The 21,630-nt window shown below is 40.7% G+C and overlaps 1 protein-coding gene across 1 annotated transcript; it reads left to right on the forward strand.

Annotated features, from left to right (window-relative positions):
- The first annotated feature begins 280 nt into the window (after positions 1–280).
- On the forward strand, positions 281–16,630 carry OSGIN2 (oxidative stress induced growth inhibitor family member 2). The gene is made up of 6 exons (XM_063130918.1): positions 281–324; positions 4,843–4,997; positions 7,371–7,507; positions 9,306–9,497; positions 10,508–10,599; positions 15,181–16,630. Exons 1-6 carry the CDS (start codon positions 281–283, stop codon positions 16,226–16,228), a joined length of 1,668 nt encoding a protein of 555 aa, XP_062986988.1. The 3' UTR covers positions 16,229–16,630.
- The last annotated feature ends 5,000 nt before the right edge of the window (positions 16,631–21,630 follow it).

Genomic DNA, 21,630 nt, shown 5'->3' on the forward strand with positions numbered 1-21,630 from the left:
GCGCGCCGCCCCACCAAGCCCGTCTCCCTTCCTCCCTCTCCTCCCCGCCGTTGCCGGTGCCAAGCGAGGCTCCTCCCTCCCGTGCGGCTGGCCTAGTGCCTCGTGTGAAGCAAGAAGGCGGGAGAGAGGAGAAAGACCCGGCCGACAGCGGCCCCCAGTGCGGCGGCGGCGGCGCCGCTGGCGGCAGAAGAAGAAAGGAGAGCGGCGGCAACAGCAGCAATTCCTCCATCTCTCGATGCCGCCTGGTGACCTACTGCTGCCGCCTCCCCCTTAATCCCTCATGACGGTTTGGTGCTGCCGCTGCTCCCTGGCCAGTCACTTCAGGTAACTTAACGACAGCCTCGTTTTGGTTCCCGCTTTATGCGAGGCCGGCCGGGGGAAAATGGGTTTGTGGGTCAAAAGCGGGATGGGGATGGCGGGGGGGGGGAGGAGGAGGAGACGCAGCGGCTGGCGGCGACGGCAGCCTCCATCCTTCTCCCTTCCGGCTCCTCCTCCTCTTCCCGCTCCTCCGGCCGCAGGAGCCCCCCAGCTGATGGGATGCGAGAATCCGCCGCGCCGAGGCCGGCGTCGTGTGTGGCCGGCTGCCGGCCGGCGTTAGAGGAGGGAAGGAAGTCGAGCACGGCGGCCGGCCGGGCGCGCACGCGAGAGAGACCTGGGTGGCGAGTATTGTGGTGCGAGAGGAAACCGAGGGGAAAGACGCGGTCGTGTGTAAACGGGGTGGGTGGTTGCCGGGACGATTCAGGACAGGCGGAGCGGGGTGGGGGGAAGCAGCAATCCCCCATGCCTATACACGCGCGCGCACAGAATTGCCATCTTCTGAAACGTTACGTTTCTGTTAATGATAGCCTGCGATGGATTTCCTAATGGCCCAGATGTACATGTATATATTAACATTTAAAAGATTTATGACAACCTTATTTGGATCTCCCGGAGACATTTTTTCTCCCTCTCATAATACTAGAATTCAGGGTCATCTGGTGAAGCTGACTGGTTGGGGTTCAGGGATTCAGGACAGATAAAAGGAAGTACTTCTTCACACATTGCATAGTTAAACTATGGGATTCACTACCACAAGATGTGGTGATGGCCACCAATTAGGATGGGTGTAAAAGGGGGTTGGATAAATTCCTGGAGGAGAAGGCTATCAATGGCCACTAACCCTCATGGCTATGTGCTATCAATGGCCACTTACCCTGATGGCGTTGTGCTCAGTATCAGGCAGTAAGCCTGTATAAACTAGTTGCTGGGCAATATGGGTGGGAGGGTGCTCCTGCACCATGTCCTGCTTTGTTGGTCCCTGGTCGACAGCTGGTTGGCCACTGTGTGAACAGAGTGCTGAACTAGATGGATCCTCAGTCTGATCCAGCATTACTCTTCTTATGTTATATGTGTGTCACAATATATGCATATATTAGACACATACAAATCATCTGTATCATACATACAGATTATGTATATGGGTGGGTGTCATGATTTTTATGAATTATATTTCTATCCCTTCTTCCCTAATCAGAGACTTGCAGCATCTTAACATATTTATCATGGCATACGCTTTCATAGACTACAGCCTACTTCACGCCAGAAAATTATTTTCTGAAATTTCAAAATTCTCCTGAAAATTCTGAAGATGGGAGTGGTCTGCTGTCATCCAGGCACTTGACCACCCAGATCTGCTTAGCTTCAAGGTTGAAGCCTCATGAACCAAGGGACAGCATATATATATGGACTAGGTACTCAGACTATTCCCCCCCATCCCCTCCAACATTAAAAACACCCCTGTTATTAATAACGGGTGTTTTTAATGTTGGAGGGGATGGGGGGGGATAGTTCTGACCCTTTCCTAGGTTGCATCTTGATTCATTACTGCATTTAAAGGCTGAATTTGTAGACTCTTGGTGTGGGAAGTGGACAAAAGATAACAAAGCCATGTTTTATTTTCTATAATGGGATAAAATGGTAGGAGAGAAAGTCTTCAGGAAAATGCCCAGCGTTTATCAGGGATGCTTGACGTACAGGATATTTGGTCTTAGCACCAAATTTTACTCGTACTGACAGAAGTCTGTGGTGGTTTTAAGTGCTTCACAGTCCTCATTCATCAAACCCATGCTACTATAATTATTTCTGTCTCTTGAGTTTTGTGTCTGTGTAGAGTTGTGGCAAGTATTCTGGTATGCAGTATTATGGTGTCCACTTGACATGACAGCAAAATGAAAATAAGTACAACTTAATGGAACTAAACTAATTTCTAAACCAAAGGACAGTTTCATACATTATGCAACAGCAAATGTATATTTGCCACTGAATCTGCCAATGGTAGGGATTGATGGCCAATCTCAGTAGGTTGATTGTATGATGCACGGAGTTAAAATGTCATTTGCACATGTTACACTTTTAAGACTAGCCTTAAAAGTGTAACATATAGTTGATTGGTAGTTGTGTGTTTGGCAAGATAATCTTGAATCCTCTTTCTGTCTTCTAAGATATAAGCTGTCATTCCAGTTTGGTGTTGGTACATGGTATAATGTACTATGTGATTTTTAGACATAATGTAGTAACTGTTCGTCAATTTTCTTTTCTTCTTTTAATTTCCCAGTACTATCCTTACCTGTGGAAATGTAAAAGTGGTGGCTAAATAATAGTAGAGTTAGATGCATCCTTAGATCTCCCAACATGTCTTACTGAGTTTGGACAAGTTTTTAGGAATCTTCCAGATGTCATTTTTAGTAGCTGGTAGCACCTAATATGAATATACAATCATTTCTATTGTGAGATCCAGTGAAGCCTTTGCAGTTTTGCCTCTGCTATAATGGCTGCTGTCATTTAGTGTAAACTCAGTGCCGGCATATTTGTTAATGCTATCTCACTCTAACAAACATCTTGGAATAGGCAATTGTACTTAACAAACTGTTAAACAAATGTGTTACTTGCCATATATATTATTTATACATTTCCTTTAGAGTTATGAAGATACATGTTAACTGGTAATAGAGAATGGTGTAATGTAGACAAAGTGGGTTAGATCCAGATTTAGTCATACTTCAAGCAGAGCCATTAAAATCACTAGGTGTTAAGTCAGTCATGACTGACTTAAGGTCCATTGATTTCAATGGGTCTACACAAAATATGATTAGGACTGGATCCAACCCAATGTTAATGCTGGATTTTAAAATGCTGATGTTAATAAAAAGAACATAAGAAGAGCCCTGCTGGATCAGGCCCATCTAGCCCTATATCCTGTTGTCCATAGTGGCCAAACAGCTACCTTCAAGAAGTTCATAAATACTTGCTTATCTTTTTCTTTGGCTTGTTAATGTAAAACTCTATAGAATGGAAGAAAATTATACAAAACTCCCCACCTTGCCTTGGTTTATAGTCAGACACACTTCATTCTAATTGCTTCAGTGTCTTAAGTTTCAAGTATTCACTGAGGGTACCTTTTTTGTGAAGATGAGTACTTGCATTCTAAAAGACGATTTTAGTAATCAGGGACCATAATTATCAGTGTTTGGTGTCCGAATCCTGGAGAAAATGCACAGATGCAGTTTGAGAGGATGTGAGAAATAAACAAGAGAAAGTAGCATTATTTTGGTAGAGAACAACTGGTCTATTGGCACTTTCCTCTTATTTTAGTTAAATCCAACTGCTCTAGACATGTGCGAGTCTGTGCAAAATCATTTCCCCCAAAAGAAAATGAAAGTAGGATGAATAGTTGTACTGAGAAGTATTTTGCAATAAATAGTTTAGTACATTTTTTCAAGTTTTTTGTGACTTAATGCTTAATAGTATAGCAAGAGTTTCAATATGGTTTCTATTATTTTCACCATGTATGTTAGTATGTTCACATGTACATCTATGCACCTCCTTAGTTGACCTAAACTTGCTCCTAAATTTCATCTGTGCATTTAGTTGCAGATGAATGTGTTTTATGCTTGAATCACACCTGTGTGATTTTGGGTGGCAGAGAAGCAAGCAACTACATTCTGGGACAGGATGCTTGAATTGATACCCAGGAGAAGACAATGGACAGTTCTGGAGGATGATATGTTCTGATTCAAGGGCTATGCAAAGGCAGCCCTAGAATTAGAAATGTGTACTTAACATTAGCATGTAGGTGGACTTGGCCCAGAGCTGGCTGATTCCTGGGCTGAAGGAGGAGGGAGGGAGAACAGTACATCTAAACGCACGTTCCTGAAAAAGTGTTTGCATTGCACTCAGATGATGCAATGGCTTGCTCTTTTAAGAGATTAATCCCTGTAGTATTTTGAAATGAATTCATATTATCTGATTCATAACTCCTTTGGCTTGGATCAAAAGGCTGTGAGTGGATCCTGACTTGCTCTTCTGCAAACAGAAAGACTCCTTCTATTTGCAGAAGGGTATTTGATACTACAGAGGTCGTGGCTTTCGCTGGTATAAGACGGATGGCAATTTTCAGTCCTCGGTGCCCCCTCCCATGCTGGATCAAAGACACTTTTGCAAATGGAAGGAACCCTTCCGTTCACAGAAGAACAAGCCACATACATAGTTTCTTTAATTTACAACCTACCTATCCTCCAAGTCCTGCAGATATTTATCAGATTCATAGATACTTAGATGTATGACCTGGTACTCATTAATTTTGGAAATGAGATCAGGCAATTTATAGCTGAAGAAATCTGTGCATCACTGAAAACTACCCGTATCCATTTAAGAAAAGCTGTCCATTGACTAATTAGTGTGCATTTTTATTTAATGTTGACAGATTTTCTGTGTTTATATATCTTCAAGGCAATGACTTGACATTAGGTTAATTTTAGTAAGAGTGTATTATAATGGTGAACTGATTTATTTCCCTTTAAACAGAAACTACTGTAGCCCTGAAACTGAAGGACACTTTTTGAATTCCTTAGTGCAGTATTTTGGTGACAACCTTGGGACAAATGTTAAAACAATGCCCTTACTAGAAGAAAACACTCTATCTGTGGACCCACCACTGACTTTGCCAGTGGTAGTAATAGGTGAGTTATTTTCAGCAAAATTCAGCACTCATATGATTAAGTATCCGAAATATTACATCTATTTAAAATGTAGTAGTAGACATTTGAAAACACTACCCTATGTTAAACTGCTTATTAAATTGTGATACAATTGTTAACTGACAGTCCTTATTATCCTATTATACTGGTATACTATGATTAAATACTGTTTAAAAGGATATTTGAACTATAATAGTTTACTCCAAGCAATTTGGGAAATGATGTTCTATAGTAATTAGGAATTGCTAAATTGTACCTCCTTCTTGCCAAATATAGCTACTTGGGGTATGTCTACCCATAATGTGCAACTTGGTCACATCCATCAGCTTGGGAAGGAGCAGGTGATCATTTACAATAACTCACCTAGTTCGGGGAGGGAGGAAGGAACACTGCATTGGATCCAGTTTGGCTATTATATTATTTATTTATTATATTTATTTTGTATCCCACCTTTTTCGTCAATCCTGGGACTCAAGTTGGCTTTACAAAATTAAAACATATACAATTAAAACATGTAAATAGAAGTATACAAAAGTTAAAAATATAATTAAACAAGCTGCAATATTAAAACAGTTTTTTAAAAAATGAAAAGCAAAATGAAAACCAGATTATTCCCAAAGGCCTGCTGGAACAAAAAGGGTTTTGCCTGCCTCTGGAAACATAGCAAGGAGGCAGCCAGTCCTACCCTCCCTGAGAAGGGAGTTCCAGAGCCTTGGAACAGCCACTGAGAAGGCCTTCTCCCGCATCCCACCAGACGTGCCTGTGATGATGTTGGGACCAAGAGCAGCCCCCCCTCCGAAGATCTAAGGGCACGGGCAGGCTCATAAGGGAGAATATGTTTTTCCGGATAACCTGGACCCGAGCTGTATAGGGCTTTGTAGGTCATAACCAGCATTTTGAATTGTGCCTGGAAACAGACCAGAAGCCAGTGGAGCTGTTGTAACAGGGGAGTTGTATGCTCCTTGTAACCTGTCCCAGTCTGGCTGCAGCTCTTTGAACCAGCTGAAGTTTCCGAACACTCTACAAAGGCAGTCCCACATAGAACGCATTACAGTAATCTAGACAGGATGTAACTAAGGCATGTGTCATGGCCAGACCAGACATCTCTAGGAATGGGCTGGCAATTTTATAGAAGGCACTAGTATCCATTATAGACACCCTGTTTTACAAATATGTTTTCTGTGTTTATATTGTAAAGGCCATTGGTTATAAACAATAATTTTGAACGAACAAAATATAGACACCCTGCTGGAGGAAAAGGTGGAAGATGATATTTGCCAATTCCACCTACTTCCTGCATTGCTTCTCTTGCTGTTCCACGGGGTTCCCCGACCTTTCAGAGCAGATTTTTAGGAGGCAAAGGGTGACAGAATAGTGAAGACAGACTCCCTGCCCCCAGCATGAGTGAAACTCTGATAACTGGGTCCAACACATAATAATTAGTAACACAGTTTTTAAAATTAAATTACAAGTTCAAAACAATGGGTAGTATCCTAGTGTGCCGTGTGATCGCGGGACCCACCACTTGCGCAAGAGGGCTTTTGCAGTTCTAAAAATAATCCTAAAAATAATAGGGCAGGGCAGTGGAGCTTGTAGAAAGGAGCTCCATTGACCTGTACCAATCTGGAAACAAGTGTTTCCTCTCATTTCCAGGGTTATTTTTAAGAAGCACAAACGCCGTGTTGCACAAGCAGTGGGCACAGTGGAAGCAATGAAGGTGGAGTGGTCCTGCTGCATACTGCCTAAGAATCACATTAATTGCCAATTAATAATTAAATACAAAAGAATAAAAGCTATATTCTGTGGTAAAATAGAACCTAATTCTGTATATACTGTAACCATAGCTTTTTTATTCTTGTTACAAAATCTGTAAAAACACACACACACACACACACACACTTCTTGTTCCTATCTAGCGACAAAAGTCAAACTTTTCCTAACCATCTAGTCAAAATATGTGTGGTCTAGGAAATTTTGTTTTCTTCTCCTAGCACTGTTCAAATATTTAGCAAGCAATGAACTGATCATTATTGGTATTGATTAAAAGTAGGTAGTATTTTATTGGCAAATATAATTCAGTGATTAGAACCCAGCCAATATATTTGGCAAAGACTATTCTAGGATATAACTGCAAATATATTAGGCATACTCTAACAGTTAGAAAACCAAAGTTAAATATTATTAAATCCCAATGTTTTCAAGGGGAAGGAAATGTATTTACTTAATTCTCAATAGGGCTTTAAAGTGCTTAATTTTGGCTTGATGACGGCCATTATTTTGGGCTAGATTATGAAATGTAATTTTAAGCATTAGTAAACCTTTTGTGATTTTTTTTAAAAAAACAAAACAAAACAGGTAACGGACCTTCAGGAATTTGCCTCTCTTACATGCTGTCAGGATATAGGCCATATTTGTCTCCTAAAGCAGAACATCCAAATCCTATTTTGCATAATAAATTAAAAGAAGCTAGTCATCTTTCTCTTGTTGATCAGGTAAGTCCTACTAACCTTATATACACTTTCTTAATATGTTCACCAATCAAAAACAGGCAAAACATTTGATCTTCTTACTTATGAAATTATCTGTTTAGCTGTATGTCAGAATTGGGAGAAAAGTACATTATGTACTCACCCTGAAAAACCTTATATTCATTTTTCTGGTAAAAAACATGGTAGAAGCAGGATATGATTCTTTCCTCCCTTTTTTGTAAGTGTAAAGTAGGACTTGGGGATGCAAAGTGCCAGTTATGTTTTAATGAAACCCTATTTATTAAAAACATACGAACTGCCCAAAGATCCATCTAGACTGGCAATTTGTCTTCAGCACTGGCCTACCAGCACAGAGCATAATGGCCTCCTCTGATATTTGTCCCCCAAAACCTGGCATTGAGAAATATACTATCTCTGAAAACAGAGGTCCAGTTTTAGGCATCATGGCTAATTTATTTATTATTTATTCAATTCATAACCCAACTTTATACAAAGTACTCTGGGTGGTAAAACTCTCTGAATCACATAACCAGCAGGATTCAAACCTGCACAGGGAGACCCCAATGGGTTTCTAGTCCACCACTCAGCCACAGCAACAACATTATGTGCTTATTATGCTCCATGATTTTGTTTAAATGATTTGTACAGTGATTTAAGCTAGTGGGATGTATTATGTCAGTGGTTTTCAACTGGTGGGTCGTGCCCCAAAAGTGGGTCGTAAAATCAGTCCAGATGGGTCATGGCAAGGCTGTTGCCACCATGTTGGGCGATTGTGAAATTGTGAAAGTGGATCCCATGTTACAGGTTGGGAGACCGAGGTGGGTCTCAGGTCTGGACCAGTTGAAGACCACTATATTATACTATCTTGTCAGTGATATGATAAAGAGATGAGCTTACCACTAAAAGTGGTTTTGGGTATCATGGGTCCCACTAAATACAACATGAGACCTTCCCAAAGCTACTGCTAAAAGGCTGCCCAACCATCACGTTTGAGCAAGATGTATCTATCCCTCACATAGAATATAGCTAAAATCTTGATTCCATTAAAATAGTTCCCAAGAATGACCTGGAAGTCTTACTGACGCAATGAAGTTGGTTTGTGTCCATTGCAGTCAGGAAAGGCGGGAGGTAAAAACCAGTCAAGAACTAGTGCAAGGTTGGGACATCTCCTGACAGGAGCTGGTGAAGCTGAGAAACAAGCTGGTCAATCCTATATCCTTAGACCCAGGGGTAGGCAACATGTGGGCTGCATGCCCCTCACCCTCACTCTAGTGCAGCCCTCAGTGCTGCACTGTTGAAATAGGCCAGCACAGTGGCAAAGTAATAGGCAGTTTACTGCTGAATTTCAGTGGAAAATTGCTACAGAGGCTTAAAAGGGGCAAATTTCGCTTTAAAACAAGACAACTGTCCCTGATAAAGTCTTTGTAATGATTTGCTGCTGAAATTTGGCAGCAGTCTACAGGGCTTTTCTTCTTCTTTTTTGCTGCCGCCAATGTGCTGGCAAATTTGGGTGGGAGTGCTGCCCACATGGGGGTCCAGGAGGGTGGAAAGTAGCCCCTGGAGACCCCAAAGTTGCCCACCTTGGCCTCAGACAGTTGTTCACTCAGTACAAAGAGAGAGAGAAGCAAGGCACTACCCAATCATCCTGATAAGAACGTGTAGGGAAGTTGTGATGAGAGTCATATACGTAATTTGGAGGCAGAGAGACTGATGAGCAAGGGAAGTGAAAGCTGTGTTACTTAGACATTTTGCATTCTGGGGGAAAGTTGCATGGCCATTTAAATCTGTCTTTTCAATTCAGGACTTAGAGTACTTGGCCGAAGGCCTAGAAGGACGATCTTCAAATCCTGTTGCAGTCCTCTTTGACACACTGCTTCATCCTGATGCAGACTTCGGGTTTAACTATCCACCTGTTCTTCACTGGAAACTGGAACCTCATCATTATATCCCTCACATAGTGCTTGGCAAAGGACCACACGGTGGGGCTTGGCATGTGAGCAAACTTTCATTTCTGCTACTTAGAATCGGTTTTGATCAGAGAACTTCAGGTTACACATACAGGGTTCCTGATTGGTTGCAACTCCTGTGGTGTGTACCCATTTGGGGAGGTTCATATTTGGGGGCTGTATCATGTGGAGTGTCTAATATTTTCAGTGAATAGACCATTTAAAAAAAAACTTGAAAATGTAGTGAGACATATTGCATGGCTGTTTTGTACTCTGTACTCTTTCAGAGGCTTGGCTTTTTGAGCTTGCTTTTTCTAGGAAATAGATATGCGTTACTTTTCTCATGTTAAATTTTCTACAGGAGTGTTTTTTAAAAATAATAATAAACCGCTCTTAGGCACATCCTGATAATGAAGTTATTAGTGACTTGGTTATTTGGACCAATAGCTGTTGATTATGAAGCACAGAGCATTTACCACAACCTGCTGTTGGAGCCTAAAACCCTTTTTCTGGAAACCTCTATCACCTTGCACAATCAGTTGAAGATATTGTGCAGGGACTGAGTAGTTGGTAAAATGGCTGAAGAATGGCTAGAAACATGAGGGAGCTTAAAGCTGAGCAACAGGCCATCATCAAATTCTAGCAGGAGGATTCCTAGTAGTGATTCCCCCCCACCCTCTGGGTCGGTAATGTCTAGTGCAGCTTGCTATGTAGATCCTCTGGAGAGTTCCCCTACCAGCAACAGATTGTAGATGTAGAAACTCCATTCTGTCCTAAAGATCCGCATGGCAAGAAATGCCCAGACATTACAGATGCAATAAGGAGAGCCACCATATGGAAGCCTTCCACCAGGTAGATAATTTAGCATATAGGTTGGCAAGGAGATAATGATATGTGGTATTATTATTTTTCCAATTTCTTGTTCCTCACAATTAAATCTTCACAATTTAATTTTGTGTTGTTTTTTTAATTTGTTACTGGATATGAATAAATGGAATGAGATAACCTTAAGCAATATTTTGAATATATTATCCTGTCATGATTTTATTTTTTAAAGTCTATGGAAGGTTCTATGCTGACCATTAGCTTTGGAGACTGGATGGAATTACCTGGATACACATTTAAAGACTGGGCTGCTACGAAGCGAAGGTGAGGACAATAACATTTTTAAAGTGATTGATATGGGGAAAATGCTACTGTCAGTAGATGGAGAAGTCAAACTTCTATGTTTTCTGTGATGTATTTCTCAAAACACAATAGGCTGTTGGATAGGTAATTAAATAATGTTAACCTCATATGAACAATGGCCACTTTAGTGACACTTGAGCTTTGGTTTATTGTATAAATAATTTGGTTTATTATTTATTTATTACATTTATATACCTCCCCATAGTCGAAGCTCTCTGGGCGGTTTACAAAAGTTACAAAATTATGCAGGCGAGTTTAATTCATTCATTCATTTATTTTATTTATTTATTATTGCATTTATAACCCAACTTTTTTCCTCCAAGGAACCCAAGGCGGTGTACATAATCCTCCTCCTCACAACAACAACCCTGTGAGGTGGGTTGGGCTGAGAATGTGTGACTGGCCCAAAGTCACCTAGTGGGTTTCCATGGCTGAGTGGGGATTAGAACCCGGGTCTCCCGACTCCCAGTCCAACACTTTAGCCACTACACCACATTGGCTCTCATAAATGAGATAATCAAGCATGTATCTTTCAAAGCTGGTGGGAGGCAAAGTGCTGATGAAAAAACAGGACACAGGAGACCAGCCACCAAATGCTTCCCTGCCCGTTTGAAAAGTTCACCTAGTCTTCACATTGACCTCTGCTCTGCAGAATTCAGTGATCAACTTAAACCTGGGCGAAAATGAGCTAGACTAAGTGCTTCTGACAATTGTTGAATCAATTCAGCAACTTGATGCTTTTTGGATACCTTTTTCTTTAATCATTAAATGTATGCTTTTAGAAGGAGAGCGGCTGCTTAAAAATGACAAGCTTGTTTCTTTATCCCTTTTTAAATATTAACAGTTGTAATCTTGTCAATCAACTCCTATAAACTTCTCAGGTTCAACTGTTGTCCACTCGCTTTTTTATTCTTTAGAAATTGGAAATGCCCATTTTGGAAATCCCGTATCAAAAATGTCTTGATTCAAACTATTATAGGTATGCTTTTGTAACTTTTAAACTTTATCTGAAAATGTAAGTTACATAAAGCATCATACTAAGTGATCTTGCACAGATGGCAATGTAATTGCTTCTACTGGATTCTTCTTATGTTAATGAGTATTATTCACAAATAAGCTTACAGATAATGTGAAAATTCATTTAAAATTTATTTATCTGCAGCCTTAAAGTCTCGGGTTTTCTGCTAGTATGAAAGTTTATTTAAAATTTATGTATCTCCGGCCTTAAAATTTAAAGTCTCGGATTTTCTGCTAGAATTGAAACATTCTGGATGAAACCATCCCTGTTTGGAATTGCTGTTGTGTTCATTACTGTTTAATTATCATCACATTTACGCTAATATTTTTAAAATATCAATTAACACACCGAGCAGTTTGCAGCCACAATAATATATAGTTAGGGCTCAAATAATAATATTGCACAAATATTAACATACATTTTAGAAATTGAAAGAAAATGTATACACTTACATTGGGAACTAGCAATAGGGTCTCTAAGAATACCTAGAGAATGAAACAGCTTTTTGGTGCCTCTTCAAGATGAGAAAATAGAAGACTATATGAAGAGAATGCTTAACAAAGGAACAAGTGCCCACTGATTTAAAGCATGATGGCATTATTACTGATAATAACTGGTGTTCTTGTTGAAAGCAGCCATGCCTCAGGGTTACCAGGCGAGGAGGAGGCTAGTGGCCAGCATCATAGCTACTGTGATACCTTTTGGGGTCACTGGGAGAGGAAGACTTCCAAAGCAGCCTTCCCCACACCTTAGCAGTGTGTGTGTGTGTGTGCACACATGCCAGAACCTGATCCTCAGGACCAAAAAAAAGTTGTGCACTCTAATTTGAGGGGTGGTGATAGAAGTCCTATTTTATTTCTCTATGAGATGGGGTGAGGCGATGTACTCATAAACTGAAAGTTTAGGAAGGAGTTTGAGCCATTCTTTGCAATTGTCCACGTCTTCCTTGAAAAGTCCATCTCGTGCCTTGATAGCTACTGTCTAATATCTGAAACATTGGTCAGCGATTACATTTGGTAGTAGGTTATATTCCAGCAAGAGTGGGTCCCTGGGTTAAGCCAGACCATTGCCCAACACGGTATTTTCAAGACTGCTTTGAAATAGTAAAGCTTTATCAATGGGAGCTACTGTTAAATTAATCTTATTCAGAACTTTGCTCTTTCATTACAAAAGGCTCATTTTTATAAGCCTTAACAGTTGTAAACTGAAATATTTCTAACCCAGTATAAATAGTGCAAACACTCCGGTGCTGTGGAGCCCATAATTCCCCTTGCTTTCCAGAAGATGTACGGGCAATGAAACAGGCCGGATGATGGCCAGAATGCAGGTGGCGCAGGTCTTGGAGTGAGTACAACGGAAGTTTTGGGAAGATTCTTCATTGTGCCTATTATTCAGCAGGGGGGATGGCAAACAAACCCATTTTATTATGCCTCTTCTGTTTCATCCTCAAAATGCTGCCGAGCAGAACTGTTCCAAGTGGTGAAGAGTCTGTTGGGACGAGGCTCGGGCTCAGAGAAACGGGTTGGAACCCTCAGTCATATGCTGTAATAAATTCACTCGGCACTTCAAGGAGAAAGTTGCTTGTATTCACTCAGAACTTGATGCCAAAGTTATCAAAGAGCCAGGGAAGATATCCAGTGCCCTGTCTGGTCATGTTTCCTGGGATCAGTTTCAGTTGTTCAGCCTGATAATGTGGACAAGATGGTTGAATCAGTCCATCCCAACACATGTAAGCTTGACCCTTACCCATCTTGGCTAATACAATCCAGCAGAGATGGATTGATTGGGTGGGTCCAGGGGGTGGTAAATGCCTCACTCTGTCAGGGGGTGGCACCTGCTGCCTTGAAAGAGGCTGTAGTGCACCCTCTCCTGAAGAGGACCTCCTTGGACCCAGAGGTATGGGATTGGGAGAACTACCGCCCTATCACAAATATCCCCTTTTTGGGCAAGGTGCTTGAACATGTGGCTGGGCAGCTTCAGACATTCTTCGAGGAAACTGATTATCTGGACCCATTTCAGTCCGTTTTCAGGCCAGGGCACAGCACTGAAACAGCCTTGGTTGCTCTTAGCAACGACCTACTCTGGGTGAAAGACAGGGATGCTACCCTGTTGATCTTCCTGGATCTCTCAGTGGCTTTTGATACCATTGATCATAGTATCTTACTGGATGGACCGACTGCAAGATTGGAGTAGGAGGCACCGTGTTACAGTGATTTCAGTCCTACTTGCAGGGCCAATTCCAGAGAGTGATATTGGGGGATTCCTGTTCCATCCCATGATTATTAAGCTGTGGGGTGCCACAGGGCTCTATTCTATCCTCCATGCTGTTCAATATCTATATGAAGCTGCTGGGAGAGGTCATTTGGGGTTTGGTGCCATCAGTATGTTGATGATACTCAGCTCTACTTCTTGTTGTGGAGTCAGCTGGGGCGGTGAAGGTGCTGGACCAGTGCCTGGAGGCTGTAATGGGCTGGATGAGGGCTAATAAACTGAAGCTGAATCCTGATCAGATGGAAGTTCTGTGGATTGGTGGTTCCCGAGTCTCAGAATTGGGTAAGCAACATGTTCTGGATGAGGTTGCACTCCCTCTGAAGGAGCAGGTGCGTAGCTTGGGAGTACTCCTGGTTCCCTCCTTGTCACTTGAGGCCCAGGTGGACTCGGAGGCCCGGAGTACTTGGGGTCAGCTTCAGCTGATTCGCCAGGTACAGCCTTTCCTGGACAGGGACAACCTAGCCACAGTAATCCATGCGCTGGTAACTTCCTGATTAGACTACTGCAATGCACTCTACGTGGGGCTGCCCTTGAAGATTACTCAGAAGTTGCAGCTTGTGCAAAATGCAGCACCTAGACTATTCACCAGAACATCCTATAAATACCATATAACACCAGTTTAAAAGAACTGCATTGGCTGGTTATGTTTCTGGTTGAAATTCAAGATGTTGGCAATGACTTTTTAAAGCCCTAAACGGCTTGGGACCTCCGTACCTGAAGGAACGCGCCTCCCTATATATGCCTGCCTGAGATTTGAGATCTATTGGAGGAGTTGTCCTCTGCATCCCACCAACGCGAGTCATACATTATGATGGGACATGGGAGAGTGCTTTCTCTGTTGTGGGACTCCAGATGTGGAGGCCCAACTGGCTCTTTATCAAAGTTTTTGATGGCTAAATTCTCCATAGTCACACATAGTTTTTATTGTTTTGTATTGCTTTAATAAGTTAGTTTTAATTTGTTAACAATTAATACTTTTTCGCTGTGTGTATTTCTGTTTACGTTGTTCTGATTTTACCTGTATGCCGCCCTGAGATCCTAGTGATATAGGGCAGGATACAAATGTTTTAATGTATAAATAATAAGTTTCAAGGAATAAAGAAAAAGTGTGTCGTTCTAATGACAAAAGCTGAAACTCCTTTCTTAAGAATGTGCCCTGAAAGTGCCAGTATAGCCACATTTGAGCTGAGGGAGATGCTTCTGTAATGAATGTGAAAATTAAATGAATAACCAGAGTTCTGATCTTGTTTCAGAAATATAAAGTGTGACAGAGTTCTGCCAGAAGAAATTGCCAGCTACTACAAGCACTATGTTAAAGTCATGGGCTTACAGAAGAACTTCAGAGAAAACACCTATATAACATCTGTATCAAGGCTTTATAGAGAGCAGGACCATGAAGATGAAATCCAAGTGAGTGCAGATGTTTTGCCACAACATTTGCAACTGGAAGAGCAAGGTGGGCAGACTGCACTGATAAAGAGAAACTGGGAGATCAGAGGTTATCAGAGGGCAGCAGATGGCTCTCAGGTGCCATTCTGTTTGTTTGCTGAGAATGTGGCTCTTGCCACTGGAACTTTTGATGCTCCTGGCCGACTCCAAGTTGAAGGAGAAGACTTCCCTTTTGTGCTCCATTCCATATCTGATTTTGGAGCTACCATAGACAAAGGAATATTACGTGTGAAAGCAGACCCTGTCTTGATCATAGGTGGTGGACTCACAGCAGCTGATGCAGTTCTGTGCGCTTATAACAATAACATCCCTGTAATCCATGCATTCCGAAGGAGGGTTACCGACCCAAGTTTAATTTTCAAACAGTTGCCTAAAAAGCTTTACCCAGAATACCATAAGGTCTACCATATGATGTGTACTCAGTCAGTTACTACGGACTATAATTTGCATCCTGCTTATACCAGTTTTCCTGAACATCGAGTAGTTTCATTTCAGCCAGATATGAAGTGTGTCCTTCAGAGTGCCTCTGGATTGAAGAAGATCTTAAAGTTCTCTGTAGCCTTAGTATTAATAGGTTCTCATCCTAACCTATGCTTCCTAAAGGACCAAGGCCAGGGTATAGGCCATCATCCAGATGAACCAATTACGTGCAAGGGTAACCCTATTGAAATCGACCCATATACCTATGAGTGCACAAAGGAGCCTAATCTTTTTGCAGTAGGTCCGCTGGTTGGAGACAATTTTGTACGCTTTTTAAAAGGAGGGGCACTGGGTATTACACGACACTTGGTTACAAAGCCGAAGAACCATCATCAACTGATAGTTGAAAGAGAAGGAGATGGAGTGCACTAAAGCAACAGCCATAGACATTACTCTTAAGGAACTACAGGCATATGCTAATAAGTGGCCCATTAACATCTTAAGTTATTGAGAGCCCTGTTTTTGTTATACATACCAGTTCTTCATGCTTGCACTGCCTCGTAGAGGAGGATACTACAGTGTTCCAGCCTTTGCAAAATATAAAAATATTGTCTGTTTTTCTGGAGTTGCTTCCACTTAAAACAGTAAATCATGATAACTTGCGCCGATTTGCTTTGGTTTCATACCCTAATGAGAGCATGTTACCTCTCGAGAAAGTTTTTGCCCACAAGCTAATTGCTTTACTATACAAAGCTAGAACAAGATCTAACAATAGAAACTTCTCCTTAAGATAAATTAAAGCAGATATAGAGTAGGGTATTTCATGCAAAGTCTTTATTTTATGATGGTCATAGCGGCAACTCTATAAAACTTAGCACTTTTTTAATGTCCTGTAAAATAAAGATTTTTGCTAGCAGAGATTAAATTATACCCCATATTAATCCTTCATTGATAATTGGAAGCAGACATAAATATGCAGACATACTATCAAAGGAATGCTGAAGCGATTTAGCCTCTACTACAGTGGTGTAAAATAAAGTGCTGCTGTAAGTGCACTTATTACAGCATCATTATGAAGGTTATAATGAATTTACTACTGTAGTTTTAATGGTCTTGGAAGCAGAGAGTTTTGGCTTCCTCAGTCATGGTAAGCTGACTTGTAAAAGATCTTTCTGTAACAAAGCCCACCATGGTAGTCTGGCTCACTGAATGTCACAAAAATCTCAGCTTTTAAGATGTGCCTAATCTCATGTCTGAAAGAACTATCATTGGGATCTGACTAAGGCCCCAATTCTTGATTTAGCACACACTGCACAACCCAGTGAAAGTAAAATCTGAGGTGTCAATACACAAATCATGATATGTGCAGACATCTGTATTTTACTGTTTTCGTTACTGAAGTTCTACAATTAGGCAGCAGAAATGGATCCTTAAAGATGGGAGCAACACCAGTAGAAACCATAAGGATAGCATGTAGTTCCCTTAGGAAAGTGTGACCCTCCAGAGGTTGTGGGACTGCAACTCCTATCAGCCCTAGCCAGTACAGTCAGTGGTGAGGGATGCTGGGAATTGCAGACCAATAACATCTAGAGAGCCATGCAGTCTCCATTCCTCCCTTGAATTTTCAATGATTTCTCTAAATAACCATAGTTCTAAAATCCCATTGATTTTAATGGGTTTTAAATATGCTTAACTTTAGATTTGCCGACTGGCTGCATTTCCTGTGCATACATGTTGTGTCTCCTTGTGTAGTAGATTTCTCCCCACCATGCCCCAATTACTCTTCCTTTAGTAATTTCCTTTGTTACGCCCCACCCCCACACTTTTTAAAGCAAATTTATTTGCTGGCAATTGCGCAAGTATGAGAAGAAGTGGGGGGGGGACAATTCAACTCTAATGTGTTACATTTATGGCACTAGGATTGTTAACCCTTATTATGGATATAAATCACTTCTATTAAGAATGGGAAGCATTTACTCCCATTTAGATTTTTTTTCCTTTTAGAATACATAAGATAGTAGCTCTGGGTCCAAGCTGCATGTGGGATTAAAAGAATGTTCAGTACTCCTAAGGTCACAAATATCTTCTTTTTTCTTTTGCGAATCTGCCTGCTTTTCATTTCAGCAGTTGAACAGAAAAAATGAAAATTCACGTTCATACAGAAACTTCTGGGTTTGCCAACATATTTTGAATAAAAGCATGGCGTTCCTTAGCGCTGCCTTCTCTCTTTCTCTCTCACACACTTTCTCTTTTTGGGTGCTTACACTTTGTGCCTATCAGTGGGAGTCAACTACTAAAGTTATGCTTACTCAGGTTTTCAGCCTTAGAGGCACACACAGGTCAAATTCATTTTAAGCCAAAGAGGCAACTCACTGTACAAAAGTGATTTTTTTGTGTACGTTAGGGTTCATTGGACCATTTTCTTTTTTTGCAAAGGCCCCATCCAAGTAACAGATCACCTCTTAAACCTGGGCAGTTTAAAACCCAATTGGAGGTTTGTAGCTGCACATATGTTTGAAGGAGCCCCAATGCATGTATGCACCTGGTTCATAGCCAGTGTACATTTTAAGGCCGCAAATTGCCTTTTTAAAATATTTTGTGAAGTAATTTAATAAATGCAAAGCATAAGGAACGTTAGCTGCCCAAAGCTAATTTTTGCAACATTATCTGCTTGCAGTTCTTCCATAATACAGCAGAGTGGTTAATTCTCCCCCTTCTAAGCACTTCGTTCATTCTGAAAGGTTTAGGAACCAAACAAACATTCTTACAAACACAGCAGGAATGTTTATTAGTTCACATGATCAGAAACCCACAGGATTTGAATGTAGTCATGCTACTTTGTTTCATTAACTTTTACAATAAAGTACAAGCCATTTTTTATATATTTGGCTGAGTTATTGGCTTCAGTGATTTTCCTAACATATAGCATATCAAAACAAACACCCCTTTTTCAGGTTAAGGAAGATCGTGGTCCTTTGTAACTTCTATGAGGTAGTTGTGAATATACAACCAATTCAGGACTAGATTTGAGATCAGAACTGGATAGGCAACAGTTTAGATTGACACTTAAATGCACAAAGGCCCTTGTGTGCATTCAGGTGGAAGTTACTTTTCTAGTTCTCTGCATTGTAGGTATTTGTCATTCTAGTATGTTGTCCAGGCTGCGTAAGACTTGGCGCAGCCCAGTAGAAAAATATAATTTTAATTATTTTGTATATTAATTGGCAAACATGGTCATGGCATCTTAGAGGATGTGCTTCATGAAGACGTCGCTTCCACGTTTTCTTAGGAAAACTGAGATTCTTGGACTTTGAAATTCTACAGCAGACATCAAATTCTCTGCTTTCACAGTGCAGTCCTAGAGGCAGAACATATAAAACAGTGCAGCTTCAGCCTATAACAGAATGTCCTTGTGGCTACATTTTCCATAAAGTTTATCTTCAGTGCAATGATTTACATGAGCAAAACTGCCTTGCAGTGCTGACATATTGTGTGTTGTGTTGCACTGAACAAGTAGTTGGTATGTCCAACCTATATATAGGTTGAGGATGGGGTGATGAAGTGGTAGCTGGAATGATGAGGCTAACATTCAAAAATAAACAATCGAGCTTCTTTGACTATTATACCATCAGCTGTTTTGCAACTCATTAAGCAGCTAAAGTTGTTCTGTTACATGAGCTGCATTAACGTCTTATGCTGGTACTTCTCAACCTTGAACTTTGAGCTCCATCCAGACATTAATGCTAATCTCTTTTGCTAACGTGCCTCACTATAAAATTAAATGCTGAGTAAAGTTTATTAAGCTAGTGGTATTTTTAAAGATAAATCTCTAGATTTTGTGTAAATGTTGAGACAAGGCTCAACCTTTTTTACTGACTGAAGTGGTGCCAAGAAATTACTGAAGCATTTTTATGCAGGTGAAAATTAAATTGGTCAGAAAACTGTCAATTGCCTATGGTATTTTTAGTAGGATTTGGCATTGCAAATTGACGTTGCTTGTTCTAATTGCAGCTAATTCCTTAGAGGCAATCCTGTAGCATTAATTTAAATTGTGTGATAATGAAAGTTACATGTGTGTCGTGAGACCTAATTATACCTGAAGGACAAAATGACATCTTTAGACTCCATAGATCACAGAAACGTGGCTAGAAAGCTGTATCTACTTACCCCTAGCAACAAAGGTTACACAACTTATATATTCCTAAGAGAACATTTAAAGGTTATCTAACTGAAAATGTGCAAAGATTTGAAAGAGTGACTTGCTTGAATCTTAACATGAGAAATTATTTCCTACCCATGTTGAGTGGTACAAGAATTTCCCTTCCTCCCACCCCCTGAACCTCTATAGAGAGGAAACAGCTCATGATTGGATGCACAGATCCCAAAGTTGATGCAAGGGCCAGCATTACTCCTTTCCCCATGCAGCTTAGCTGTACCACCAAAAGGCCTAATTTAGCCTAGGAACGAGTGGAGAATTTTGTGACGCAGCTTAAGTATCACATTAAAGACTGCTAGCCCCAAAGCCAGAAAGAACAATTTATCCCATCTCTACTTCTTAATATCAGTCACAGTGTTTTAAAGCTGGATTGCTGTACCCTAGTTCCCAGCATGCACATGGGGCTTTACTTCCTGCACTTGAAATATTTTGTGGGGAAGCAACTCAAGATGTTTCATTGCACTGGATTGGGCTGGTAGGACATCCATCACAAAATTAACTATTTTAAGGGCTTTGCACTGCAATCCTAGATGTGTCTGCTCAGAAGCAAGTCCCATTGAGTTCAGTGGTGCTTACTTAGGTGTGTATAATACAGAATTGCAGCCTTAATGTCTTAAAAACCAAGCTCCTTAGACAAATATGCATAACGGGCGGGGGTGGGAATTAAGATGGCAATGCCTAGCACCTTGTTTCCACAAAACAATTGCTCAAGTGATTTGAAAGGATGATTAGGCTTATTGAGGTTTTCAGAAGTGCTTGTTCAAAGCTGTATAAAAGACTTAAAATCAAGTGGCTAAATATGTGTTGGCACTGGAGGAAGAACTGATTCAATACAGGAAGCTTGTTAAGGGGGTACTTCCAAATGACTCTCCATATATATTCACAGACGTTTCCTAATTCCAATCAATTCTGACAAATCGGATAACAGGCATGGGCCCCCAGGTTTTCTGCTGTTGGCTGGGATTTGTTTGTAATGGTTATTTTACAATAGTTTTAAAATCAGCTGTCTGCCACAATACTCATGAAATGGCATTGACACTTAAAAAGTCTGAAATGTAACCTTTCCAGGCTTGAATATGGTATTAGCACCTTACTCTGCGGATCAAGGCCACATGCAGGGCACTGTGCATGCCACAATTCAAGATGTTGACAAATCAGAAGAGATTTAGCCATTTCTGCAAGGAATGCTGTGCTAATAAATTATGCAACTCAATTCAATTTATCTGGCTTACTTTTGTTATACTGGTGCTTGATGTGTTTTATGTTGAAATAGATGCTCACTGACATAATGTAAGGTAATGACTGGCAAGGAAGGTGATGTAGCAGAAACAGGGGTAGGATAACAAGTCCTAGTAGTCATGTATTGAACTCTGGGACTTTTTTTTTATTTTGGGGCTATATTCCCAACAATGGCCACAAACAAATTATGCATTTTTTAAATGTCAGGATTAGTTCTACATATAAGATTTTGCCTGCATGCTAGCTGGAAATTAGCAGTTATTACCATGGGGCTGGAAAAATGGAAAATTAGACACTAGGGTTTCCTTTCAAAAGATTCTACATATATAAATATTATCAACTTGTATAAAAACAGATGATCACTTTAGTTTCCAAGCAG

Source organism: Elgaria multicarinata, chromosome 7, assembly GCF_023053635.1.
Source record: "Elgaria multicarinata webbii isolate HBS135686 ecotype San Diego chromosome 7, rElgMul1.1.pri, whole genome shotgun sequence".
Classification (NCBI taxonomy): domain Eukaryota; kingdom Metazoa; phylum Chordata; class Lepidosauria; order Squamata; family Anguidae; genus Elgaria; species Elgaria multicarinata.